Here is a 13,616-nt window from a genome sequence, read left to right on the forward strand (position 1 = left end):
AGGTATTCTTCGATGATTGATGAACTTTCTGTTTGCGACGGCGTACTGCTCAAAGGTGTCTCTTTGGTGATTCCATCGTCACTTCGGTCTAAAGTCTTGGCACTACTACACGAGGGACATCAAGGAGTTAACCGAAGCAAAGCCCTTGTGCGGGATTCAGTATGGTGGCCTGCAGGGGCGTAGCCAGGTTGGGGGGGGGGGGGTACTGATGGGGCTTAAGCACCTCCCAGAATTTTTTTCGTGCTGGCATGCGACGAAAACGTGCTGGCATGCCGACGAATACTACCACTGACGCCGGGAATCATTCTGGATTTTATCTACAATGTCTTTTTCACGCTCGAAAATACATTTCGGCAAGAACATTGTGAACTCGGGCTGGATTTGGTGGCAACGCCCTTGCACCTGGAGTCAAGTAACGCAAGGAGCCCCATCCGAGCACAAACTTTCAAGGGCTTTTCGATAGCGAGCGGGCGCGTTGCGGCATCTCGCAGCCGCCGCGGAATCTACGGAGCGCATGGGTTTCAATTACGAAACCTTATGGGTATAAAGTTCTCATAAAATTTTGACGCGAAAGGTGCACTGACATTTCCAAAGGCGTGCTTTAAAATATTTTCAATTCTGGAACTTTATGGGGTTAATGTTCTTATAAACTTGAGCCAACATGCGCGCACTGGAGCCCTCGTGTCCAAGCCGTTCTAGAAATGGAAGCACGCGCTCCCGATCTTCCACACACACGAAAATACTAAATATCACCCTGACTGTCAGCTAGCAGCTGATAATTTTGTCCAAACATTTTCAGGAAGCGTGCCCAATGTGATTAATCAGCTGGACCAGGGCAGGCAAAGTAAAATATGAGAAAACAGAAGGAAGTAAACGGCCTATTATTGAGGAATCTTTTTTTTTGCGGGTGACAAGGTCTGGCTCTCTGTGGCCACAGGGACAGTGGCTCTATGGATTTAACCATAGCCCCCGCTGAAAATACAGGTATTTTCAGAGTGATTCTTCGAATGTGGGCTGATTGTGGAGATACATATCTGAATAACCATTTGGAAAGTTGCCCCAGTAATGCTTCGTATTTAAGCCCAGATGCACAAAAAGAAATTATAGAAATTTGTGGTGAGATTATCAAAGAAAGCCTAGATGCAAAAGCAGGCTGCTTCTCCATACTTCCTGACGAAACGACGGACATCGCTGGAATCGAACAGCCTACTGTTTCTGCAATGTACCTAAACAAGTATGACAACAACATCGAGGGAGTGTTTTAGGTTTTACCACCGGAATCGATGCCCATCTCTCATTGCGACAGCAGGCTCTATGTAAATGTGTAAATAAGGCTGCAGATTCTAGTCACCCTTCCAGTGACCACTGCCAGTGCAGAAAGAATATTTTTAACAAAATTTTACCAAAAAACAACTTGCGCTCTACAATGTCTGTGGAACGCATGGTTAGGCTGGCGCTTCTATACACGCACAGAGACGTCGGCATCAACGTGTCCAAAGTCATTGACCGCTTCACTAAATTTCCCCGCCGAGAGAAGTTTGTCCTTTAGATAGCGAAGCAGCAAGAATCAATGCAAGTAAAAAAGCACTGTTCCTTCAGGTCCGTAAGTTCTTAATTATGAAAACGTATGACTGTTCATTAGCTTCTAAAACCACAAAAAATTTCGCCGTTTATTCTAGCAGATAGCATCATGATCAAAATTATCATGCGAATACGAAAATTACGAGGACATCAATAACCAATTTTCACCGACCTTGCTCATTGAAAGCCCGGCCCACGCGGCGTTTGCCAAAATCACACTCGGATATTGGATAGTTCAACTTGCCGCATCATCTGTGACTTTCGTTTGTCCTTTTCTTTCCTTTTTAGCTACCTGCTTTCATTTATTTTTTGAAACGAAGCAATACCCTCCTTTAATTTTGGGTGCAGAATAATTGTTGGCGTTGTGCAGGCAGATAAATTACACATTTTCGTAGTGATTTCTGCATTATTTCTCTATTATTCTACCCACATGGCGCTGTCACGACCGCCGCATGGCCCGAGTACATATCACGAGTTCTGCGATCATAGTTTTGTTCTTGCCTAGATCATCTGTCTTTCTGTGCGCAAAGTTTACAATCCATGCCTGCGCAACATGTTTATTTGTCTTTTTTTAGGCATTATATACGCTGATGTTTGTTTAAATACGTAGATTTATTGGAGGCTTATACGTATCTTAAATATCTTGTTGCGAGCTTTTGCGTATACAAGCAGTGAACTTTGTTTTCAGCGACTCTTTTTCGCCCTTTAGCGAGTTGTATCTTCGCATTTGTATATTCCATTCTATCTTCGAATTTCTAATGTACATTTTGCAGAACTCATACTTTTTATTTGTACTCCCTGTTGCGAGTATAATCTCGGTGTAATTACAATAAACGACCAGTTACATGTGCTCCTGCGCAATCAATTGCAACGATGGGCAGCGTCATTGAGGTTTTTCCCTGGCCGTTGCATATGTGCAAAAATATAAACAAGGTTCTTGAATGACAAAGATTCATCAAAATATGTGTCCTCAACTTAATCGTTTCATGGCCTTTACGTTTTTTATATTAGCTACATGCACTGCTTTGCTGGTTTCGAACTGGTATGCTTCTAAAGTTGGTGTGATATTTTCTTTACTTATTAAATAGATAAAAAAACGCGGAAGCATTGCAATAAGTCATGTATGCCGTAATTTTTGGGGCATACGAATAGATTCTTGTATGAAAAAGTACATATTTTACTTGACAGTGCATGGACTTCAATAATTCGTTTGCAGCAGCTAATTTACAATGGCATTGTCAATGCCGTTGTTATTGATGCATTGGACCCCTCGACCAATTCTATAAGGAGGAGGCCGCGCTGGCAACCTGACCCCCCCCCCCCTATCAAAATTTCTGGCTACGCCAATGGTGGCGTCGTATCTCTATAATGATGTGACCTCTCTGGTCGCCAACTGTGAGAAATTCGCTGTCACTCGTGTTAACTTCACTGAGCAACCTATACCGACACCTCTCCCGGATTGTCCATTGCAAATTCTCAGCATGGACCTATTTCACTTGAGTGGAAAAACTTTCCTCCTGGTGCTTCATTACTGCTCGAGGAACCCAGAAGTAATAACCTTGAGGAGCACAACCACGCAGGCTGTCGTCGATGTGCTAAAGAGCGTATTCACCCGCCACGGGATACCAGAGGGGATTCGGTCTAACCATGGACCCGCCATTCTCGTCACGAGAATTGGAGCCTTCGCTTCCTCGTATGGCTTCGTCCATACGACAAGCAGTCCCCACTACGCCCAGTCCAATGGGGAAGTAGAGAAAATGGTCAGGATGGTCAAAAACTTCTTCACCAAGGAAGAAGACCCCCCAGATGGATCTGCTATGCTACAGGGATACCCAGGCTTCAATAGTTTTACCCCGGCTCAGCTCTTGAAGGGTCGTCGGCTAAGGGCCAAAGTCCCCAGGGAAGGAATAGTTGCTACACCCAAATGTGCCACCGAAAGACACAGTAGCATTGAGAAACGCATCCTACCAAAGAAAGCAGGAAAAGAGATACGATCAGCGTCATCGGGCCAGGCATCAAATGCAACTTCCAATAGGACAGCAAGTCTGGGTGCGGCCAGAAAACGTAAAATGAACCGTGTTAAGCCCAGCACAGAGACCCAGGAGCTACATAGTAGAATACACATCTATACCGATGGTTCCGTCTCATCTACCAGCTCTTCAGGTGCAGTTGTCATTCCGGCTACAAAAACCACACTCAAAAGTGGTATAAGCGCACCAAAGCATTATGTAACCATGTAAGAGCACTCGGAGGTAGAATTAAAATTCGTAAACGGTTATACGGGATATGACTGTAACTTATAAGGAAACGACGGGCTGCGGTACATCACAGACGTTATTAGCGATAACTTCGGCACGAAAGAAAGCGTAGTTCAGACTCAAACAGATGCAGAAACAACAGAGAAGCCCGAGAAATCGAAATTTAGCGTATAAAGCTTTTACTGAAAGGAGCACACGAAAATGTCCTTAATGACACGGCCACAGGACCCGATGAATCTCAATACAACTTATGAACCAGCTGGGTCGAAAGGGCAAGGTACTGTTGAGTAATGCCATGGGGCAAGTAAATAAAACGAAGAAGAATCTGCTAGGGTGGTGGGAAAGTGGAATGAACCTTTTCTGTATAGGACAATGTACTAAGGATAAGTCGAGCTCGTACAGGTCTGTTTCGTTAAAGTAGGTAATACATACGGGAGATCATCTTTAAGTTCTATGGAATTTTAAAGAAATTGCCTGTTGCACATAATGTCATTCAAGTCATTGAGCTGGATTATTCAGATAGGCGGACATTAGCACGAGAAATGGAAGAATACATCCAACAAATTAACAAACATTCCTTCCTAATTATTTACCTTTTTAATTATTGAATTTATGGCACATGTTAAAATTTACGAATTGTAACCGCTGAATTTGCAAGGTATCCACTTGGAATAAATTTCCAGAATGACACCAGTTTGCAGATATGCGCCATCAAACGTACCCTAAGAATGAACTGTTGTACGAACTACTTTTTTAACACGCTCTTTCGGGCATTGAAGCAGAAAAGTAACTGGAACGCCGATATATTTCGTTGCACACTGTGGGTGTGAATATCTCGATAATAGTTTGATCCTGGGAGTTCATTTCAGATGGAAACGTCTTCTAAATTCACCGGCTTTAATTCGTGAACTGCATTATGTGCTGCAAAATAAGCAATTAAGAAGACAATTATTACATGTTTGCCGATTAGTTGAATATGTGTTTCGATTTCTCGTGTTAGTTATGTCCCCCGTTTCAAGTTATCCAGCTGAAAGTCAATAATTATACTATCAGCAACAGGTGATCTAAAAAGAAAGTTGGAGGCCCATAAGCTTCCCCTTTCAGATTGGAACGCGACAGTATTCAAAGATACCTGAATGCTTGTCCGGCTTCCCGGCAACTGCATCTTTCTTTTTTCTCCACCTTCGCCTCTGCGCGCCGCTGCCGTTTTACGCGGCCGAGGAGGCGAGCGCCATCTGTATGGTGTTTTTGAAAGTAACCTACCCGGGCGCGCCGCTGGCATGGTTTCTACCGTATACGGTATAAATGCTGGAAGTAGGGTTTGTGTTTGAGTTTTCTTGTAACACAATTACGTTTGCACGTACATTGAAATTACAATCCTACGTTATCATGTCTGTAGGTTGTGGTTAAGTCATATTTACAATTTTTCTGACCAATTTTACATTGAGAAAGTCGATTTTGTTCACTAACTTCTTGCGCCAAGTTGAGGGCCTAGGTGGTTCGGGATGATTTTCTCAGCCACTGACGCGGGGCGCGACCACGCCGACACTGACGCCGGATTTTCTGCGACACGGCACCTTCAACACTATCACGTTCAAAAAATTTGGAAGACGCTTAAGCTTGGCCTTTAAAAGCTGAACGCACGAGCATTCAAAGATCCCTGGCTGCTTATCAGGCTTCCCGGCAACTGCAGCTTTTTTGTCCAATTTGCCTCCGCAAGCGGCTGCCGAGGAGGCGAGCGCCATCTGGATGGTGTTTTTGTAAGAAATCAACCGCGATACGCCGCTGTATGAATTGTAGAAATGCTAGAAAATGCGTTTGTGCTTGAGTTTCGGCGTAAGAGAATCATGTTTTCACGTATATTCAAATAACAACCCGACGCTATCACGCTATTGTGGTTATGTCGTACTCTACGATTTTTCTAACAGATTTTACTTCGAGAAATTCAATTTTGTTATTTAACACCTCGCGCCACGCGGAGGGCCAGCGCGGTCTGGGTGGTTCGGAATGATTATTTGCGCCAGCTAGGGGCTTTCCCGCCAACGACGCCGGCGCAGCTACGCCGATGCGGCCGCCGGATTTTTGGCGACATGGGGTCCTTAAGGCTATCGCGTTAAAAATTCCGGAAAACTTACATATTCTCACCCCATACAATGGCAATACAAGCCTTAAACATTGAGCTGTCGAAGTGTCTGGAGAAAAACAATGTGCTCGGGGGACTACAGAATGGGTTTAGACCAGGCAGGCTCTTAGATAGCATCTTTGTACTAACGCAGTGCATAGAGATTTCATTAGCTCAGAATCGATCTTACTGGATAGCGGGTCTAAATATTAAGGGAGCTTACGACAACGGAGACAGGCAATTGCTATGGGATATTCTCAAGCAAGAAGGCATAGACGATTTATTGGAGTAGTTGAGGGATATATATTAAGGAGAAGCTTTGTATGTCTCACTAATTCGGCCGTGAGCGCCGAAAACGCACTGCACGGAAGCCCACTTACAAAATAGAACTATCGGCGCACACAATCGTAAAACACTACAGTTTACATTCGCAGTTGTACCGATAACAACAATGGGAACTGCAACGCCACGATACCCAGACGAACTGTATATATCTGCATTGCGTTACGCGCGTCAGGCAATGCATTGCCGGCCGTCACCATGGTTAACCCGCAGGTGCAGCGCACGGCAGAAGAGGCTACCATACGCGAACGTAAGCGCGAGCGCTATCGTGCCCGTAAGGCCGATCCCGTGTATCGGCAACGGAATGCAGTCCGGGAAAGTGTGAGTGTGTGCGTGTAATCAACGAATACATGATCTAAAATAAAGGCTATGCAACTTAACAAAATGGGTCTTCATTCAACTTCAAAGTAAAAAAAAAATGCAGTACTAAACAAGTAGTCAAATCACATATGCCTCGCGTCGGGTCGCTCAGCATTTCTCGGTGTCGTTGATAGGGGCTTTGATTTATATGGACAACCGAGTACAAATTGTATAGGAAAGGCTGCAATGCAATGGATTTGTAGAAATTTACCGAGGACTGAATCAAGGCTTTCCTCTGTTTCCATTGCTCTTCATGCTTTATGTTAAGGGCATTTAAAGGCGACTAGAAACATTGAATTCTTCTTCTTCTGTCTGGGGTTTTACGTGCCAAAACCAGTTATGATTATGAGGCACGTCGAAGCGGAGGGCTCCGGATAAATTTTGACCATCTGGGGTTCTTTAACGTGCACTACAACGCAAGTACACGGGCGTTTTTGCATTTCGCCTCCATCGAAATGCGGCTGCCAAGGCCGGGATTCGATCCCGCGATCTAGTGAATTAGACTTTGGTCTATCTCACATCCGTAATCGAAAAAATGAATAACACAAAGTGTCCGGGCTGATGTATTCGAACGACATAGTCCAGAGTACATTCAATTTACAGACGCGAATATAAGTGGCAATGCAGCGAATCTAGACTTTATGTTTAGCACAGACACATCGGAAATTTTTTTTGTTTGTGAAGAGACGAGTTATGACGTCGTATCAATTCAATAGGAAGTCATATCCATCGTCGAGAAATATAAATACCTTGGTGTATACAAGAACTAAAGAAAGACCTAATCAGGCATCCACCAAGATCATTTAAAATTGAAAGGAATGCAGCAATAATGAAAAGCAAAGCAGTTTCTAGCTACAATAAATATGAGGTGGTGCGAGACTCCTTGTCATAGAGTGGCTCCAGCGACATGCAGTGATAACTTCAGGTGTTGCGTAAGGCGGTCCTCTAGAGGCAAAACAATTAAGTTGCCACTGAGCTCTCTTGAGAGCGCTGTCGTCGCTGTTGCGGGCGGATAGCATTGTAAGTGCGAAGCACTTTAAGCACCCTGGCTGTCGGCGTCTGTCACGCGTGAAATGTCGTGATCACGCTCAAAAACAAGTGCTCAAAACAGGGTCAAAACAAGTGGAGAATTGATCAAAACCAGTTCAAAATAAACTAACATGATTAAGAATAAGTTAAAGAACAAGAATCAGGAAATTAACAGAAACTCGTTAAAATCGGTTCCGAAACGCCAGACTGTTATCAGCCCAGCACAAGAGAGGGCGCCAGCACTCCACAAACGCTCAATTGCGGCTCCCTTACGCGCTACTCCAGCACTGGCGCATCACTGCTTCGCACTTCTCCATGTTTCACGTTCGTGGCGGTGCATTAGCGCTGGATTTGAACTACACAAGCGAGGGAATTTTTGTGTTCTTTAGTATTTCACGGACTTTCTCTTAAACACAGAAAAAGGAGTTACGCAAACGATGTAGCGCACCGCAAGCAATTGAGATCGACATTTTTGATAGTGCTCTAACACGTAATGGTCAGTGCAGCAAGTGCAATAACTAAGAAGCTAGTTAAAGTAGTAATGCCAGCTAATTAGTTAGGAAGAAGACAAAACAAATACGCGACGGTTTTTCTTGCTCTTAACAACATACAATTATTTGGATCAGCATAGAAGGATTATTTTCTAATGCTCGATGCATAATAGCTGGAACACTACAATATGTAATTTAAGAAGACTAGAACATGTCGTATGTGTGTGTGTGTTTATTTTAAGTATATATAGCACGTATGTGGATGTCATAATTATTTATATGTCTGAATACAAAAGCGTACACTCTAAGAAAAATGCTGGGGTAAACGGGAGTAACTGGGCTCTTAGTCCGACAAACGGCGATTTCGTCCCTCGAAGGACTAACTGCAGGATTGTGCGTGTCGTGAGAAAGTTTTGGGGAGTAAGTGCTTAGTCCGTGGTCGAAAAGAGAGTAACGGCAGGACGAACAGCAACAGTTACTCCCCATGCACTTCGCTGTTTTCGTCCGTGTTGTTTAGTGGTGCGCCGGAAATGGTATTGTCTATAAATCGTGAATAATGTGAAGTTCGTGCACTGTCTATTGAACTACATGCAAAGCAGCACTTTGTCTCTTCGTGAGAAAATTGCGTGACATTTAAAATGTGGAGTTGTGGGGGAAAGAACCGTGCAAGCCATAAGTGAACGACACACCTTCAATGCGCAAGTCATTGATGGACTGCCACACGTTCTTGGTCAATAGTACCAAAGTTCCTTCCGTTCCAAGAAGGTTAGAAAATGAAGTGAAACAATATATTTAGCTCAAAAGGGGTACGCTAAGCTACAGATAAGTTCGCCTTCTCTGTCGTCTTGCGTGACCCGTATGCGCTCGCTACACGCACATACATCGCGTAATGTCTCATCGCGTAATGGGGCAACATTCTTTCTGCGGTCGCATGGTTCCAAGTATACGCAGCGTTAGACTCTCGCCGCATAGCATACACAAAATGCCGAGTATCTTCCATTGCCGGAATTGCATTTCGATGCTTAACCTTGTGTCAGTATCCTCATTGGACAAGCGAGCTCACGAGGTGTAGCGGGTAGGGTACCTGACTTGTTAGGGTACGTTCCGTGAGTTGGAATCCTACTTTCAAGCGCTTTTATTTCTATTTTTTGTCACCTCAATAGCTTTTTTCTTATCAGCGTATAAATGGCTAATTTCGTTAATTCCATCCTTGCGGAGCATCGGAAAAGAGCAACACTTAGTCTTTGATGCAGTAACCTCATGGGTGTGACAGTTCATGCCCTCGCAGCTACTCCCTAAAAGAACGAATGGTTGTGGCAGGTTAGCTACTCCCCAAAAGGACTAATCTCGATACCTCATTTCATCATTTTTTTCTTAGACTGTAGAAGAATAGCTCCTAAATAAAACAGAGTAGGCGGTGCCACATTTGTGCGACCTTTATTTTGATGCCAAAGCGTCATATGGCTCATTGAGCGAAAAAGCTGGCAGCTGTAGTCTGTAGCAGCGAAGCGGCACCTCAATTACCATTGACTGCGACGCCACGGCACGAGCGCGCCTCGACAGAGCAGGGCAGGCGAAAGGGTACACTTGCTGCACCAGTAGAGCGTCAGGTGTTGCGTGAGGGGAGAGGACATCGTCGCGACGGAATTCACCCTCACTCTCGGAAGCCTGTGTTATCCGCGCTTTCTTGTCCACGCAACCTCTCGCCTGCGTTCGAATTGCACCTAGTTCAGGCCAACTCATCACAGCGCCAAGCGTCTCGGAGCACTCGCTTGCCCGCGAGGAGTCCTATCACCCCCTTTCCTCTTTCCTCAAACAATTAATACATAGTGCGGAGCAGTGGCCGGCCGCCTTGCACTGCTCGAGGCCCGACCTTCAGAGGCCATCCTGGAGCGGGCTCAGATGGTAATGGAGGCCTACTTCAAGTAGTTCCTCCCCCACCCTCTATCCCATTGCCCCTACCCTTTCAAGAGAGAAAGCTAAAGTATTTCACTCATTCATTAACTCGAAGGACTGCTCAGCGGCGTTCAATTAGGCATTAATGCTTTCCAATTCACAACTCACAAGAGGTGCTTATGTGTCCTCGGATTTTTTTGGTCATGTTAATAAATATTGTTACGTACTCAGACATATAGGTTGGCCGTAACACGCACGCCGGCAAAAAATTCTTACTTTTCGATTAAGAACTTCTTTCTCATTCCCTCAGTGCGTAAATAACAAGTAGGCTTTGTGCACCAACAATGGACAGGCTCGAGTAAGTATTTTCTTTGAATTTCTTTTTTTTATTTTGCTGAATGTTTTCACGAGCACATTTCCTCCGTGGTATTTGTTTATTATTTCTTCTCGTTTTGTGCAGTGCAAAAGATTACGGGCGACTATTTCTAAAGTGCGTCTAGCCGGCCCAAGGTCCCCCAGCGGCACCAGCGGCACCAGCGGTGCCATATGCGCCACCAGGTCTGGCTCCGACGTAGCGGCCGGGTGTCACTTTCCCTGCTCCAGGTGCTGTTGCAGGCGCGGCGACAGGTTTAGCGTTGAACACAGCATCGGCGCTGGCTCCAGGCGCGGTGCCGGGCTCGTTAGTGTCCACGGTAGCACGGAAGCCATTCGCGTCAGCCACGTACGTCACGGTTCGGTAAAGGCCGTTGGCGTCTCGGTAGCCGTACGAACCGGTCTTAGCATTGCTGGCGTCGCCTTGTTCCTTGTGGAAGAGCTGGGTGCCAAACTCGTCCGTGCTGTCATAGCCGAAGCTGTATGGCTGAGGGGGCTGGTGAAATGAAAATAGAGACAACAATAATCGAAATTTTGTTAACCAGTATTATCTTATGACTAAGTGCACAATACGGCATATGATGAATCACTGGTTAATAATTCTTCTACGAGCACGAAATGTCGAGCAGGTGAGATGTGCTACGCTCGTAAAGTTACCACCGACGCACATGGTTTCAGACTGCTAAGTGATAGTGTCGTTTCTCCCAAGCGCTTCTTGAAGTGCGAGTATGCGGAAATATAAAACTACTAATACTGACTCGAGGCCAGTTCTAACTAAGCGTATTCCGACTATCGCAGGTGCAATACTACAAATTCCAAGTTAGCGCGGGAATTTTTGGAAGACCTAAAACAAAAGTAGGTGGTGTTGGCTTCTTGGGCTTGTCTTAAAAAATAATGTGCTACAAAGCTAAACATCGCAACTGTTTTGGCTGCACACGCTCACATAACAAATTACTGCTAGTTATTATTGTGTTTCAGCTTCTTCATTTACCGTAAAAAGCATACGTGACAACAGAGTTGACCTTATATTTACTGATGTTGCGAAGTGCGACTAGGAGTGCAGCTTTCTTTAACAGAAGTGACAGAGCAGGATTTTGCAAGACGAAGCACATACGAGTGAAAGGCCTCCAGCACCGCCTCCTGCTCCTGCACCTCCAGTGAACACAGGGCCACCAAAGGCTCCTCCGGCAGCTGCTTGGGCACCGTAGCGGTTCTCCGAGGAGACGCAAGCGGCGGCACCGAGGAGCACGAGGGCCTTGATTGCAGCAACAGAACCATAACATAACCATTTGAAGAAGAGCTCTCGACTGAGACTTCATACAGAACAGTAAAATGAAGTTCCAACGTTTCACTGCCATATCGCGCTTGCCTCACAGCACAAACTTGCAATTAGGGTACTCTTCGACAACTAGTCACGATTTGCTTTTCTGGTCACCTGCGACGCGCACTCCTCATGGCTCAACTGCTAGGTTGCCTAAGCGCATTTTTATTCCTCATCAATATTTGTTTTTATTTTACGTTTCATGCATTAACTACTCTGCACTCAGCATCTCACGGAAAGACGAAGCTACTAGACCTATATGTTCCTCGATTCTGTAGACATGAATGCTTTCGAATGAATTCACTTTTGTCGCTGCAGGATATGCTTTAGGGAAATGCTACAGAGAAATAAGGGTTACGGTAGTGAAGCAGGAACTACGTTTGGCAACCATAACGGGTCGGCGAAATAGCCAGCGCTTTAATCTTGCGTCGATGAACAGGGAATTTGTTGCAAAACGTACCCTAGCGTTCCGTATTATGTTTAACGCGGCTGAGCTCAGGCGTATAAGGTCATACAATGAAAGTCAAGGCCCAGTGAATTTTCAGACTTCGTCCCCAGTCAATAATTCTTCCCAGATATCACGTATACTGCGGAACTGGGCTATTACAGAAACGTGGACATATTTCATATGCATATGTCCCCTCCCTACGGTCCTCCCTGTTGCCCCACCCCCAATGATGTCTAATTGCCGAAGCGGGACTTATGGAATAAAGAATAAAGTGGACAAGGGCCCGATTGAATGACGAACGTTAACACGATATATACTCGGCAAGTCTCGCGTGCATTGGTAAGCGCAACGACAGCACCAAGGCAGTCATGCTACGGCCACTACGACACGGTGACAACGACGACAAATGCGATTTCACTGCATTGGGGCGACCGCAATGTCCATAAGGTGACAAGGACCGCACATTATGGGGGAACATGACCGTGGTACGACAATGACGACAACGTCGACTGCGTTATGACGACGATCGCAAAACAATGACAAAGTCCAGAAAATGGGACGATATAACGACGACGACGCAGGTGTCATCACGAAGGCCATTCCAAAATAATGATGACAGTGTTATGTAGGCGATGACAAAAATGCTTCATATAACGACATCCGGCTGCGAATAACTCAACTGGACGGATGCTGAGAAGGACAGCAGCGATCTGACCGCGGGGTCGACGGCTCCGCTGCGACCTGGCGAGGTGCTCCTCCCATTGTATATGCCAATTTCGGAAAGTAAAACCGATTTTGCCAATTTCACCGTGACCTAATGTTTTACGAATAGAATCTACAGTTGGACGCATCCGTCATCTTCTTTCTTCATTTCTCCTAGCCAGGTCATGATCACGATATAAAGGGTCGTTTTGAGCACTACACCACATCGTCAAGTTAGGGGCACTAAAACTTCATTTTCCTAGGACATTACATAACTAAGTGAACGAATGACCTTGGTACATTAACATTGCTTATCATCAGCGCATAAAACTACATTAGCGGTGTTAAAACTCCTACGCTCAGACGACCGCAATGAACGTTTGCTCTGCCTGCCTTGAGATCACCGTAAATACTTACCTTGATTGTCGTATCCATTATTTCAATACTATCTAGCCCTGCGAGGTGTTGTACACGCTGTGAAACGAGCGCCAGCAAGTGAGTGATTTCCGGAGAGCCGCTGTCCCTTTATATGCAGCTCGCGTAACTTGACGCAACCAGTGCTGTCAATGTAAAGAGCGAATGCGAGCCGCCGCTTCTTTCTCCTCCCTTCAGCGTGGCCATTCAGAAAGAACCGCAGTCAAAACGAGATATTCTTGCTCTTCGCTACTTGTGAGTCGTGCATTCTTACGTGATG

The 13,616-nt window shown here is 45.3% G+C and overlaps 1 protein-coding gene across 1 annotated transcript; it reads right to left on the minus strand.

The window, feature by feature from the left end:
• Nucleotides 1-10,575: 10,575 nt before the first annotated feature.
• On the minus strand, nucleotides 10,576-13,357 carry LOC119440114 (cuticle protein 14). The gene is made up of 3 exons (XM_037705053.1): nucleotides 13,340-13,357; nucleotides 11,566-11,706; nucleotides 10,576-10,947 (listed from the first exon to the last, which is right to left on the minus strand). The coding sequence occupies exons 1-3, from the start codon at nucleotides 13,355-13,357 to the stop codon at nucleotides 10,576-10,578; spliced, it is 531 nt and encodes a 176-aa protein (XP_037560981.1).
• Between the last annotated feature and the right edge of the window lie 259 nt (nucleotides 13,358-13,616).

This window comes from Dermacentor silvarum, chromosome 2, assembly GCF_013339745.2.
Source record: "Dermacentor silvarum isolate Dsil-2018 chromosome 2, BIME_Dsil_1.4, whole genome shotgun sequence".
NCBI lineage: Eukaryota > Metazoa > Arthropoda > Arachnida > Ixodida > Ixodidae > Dermacentor > Dermacentor silvarum.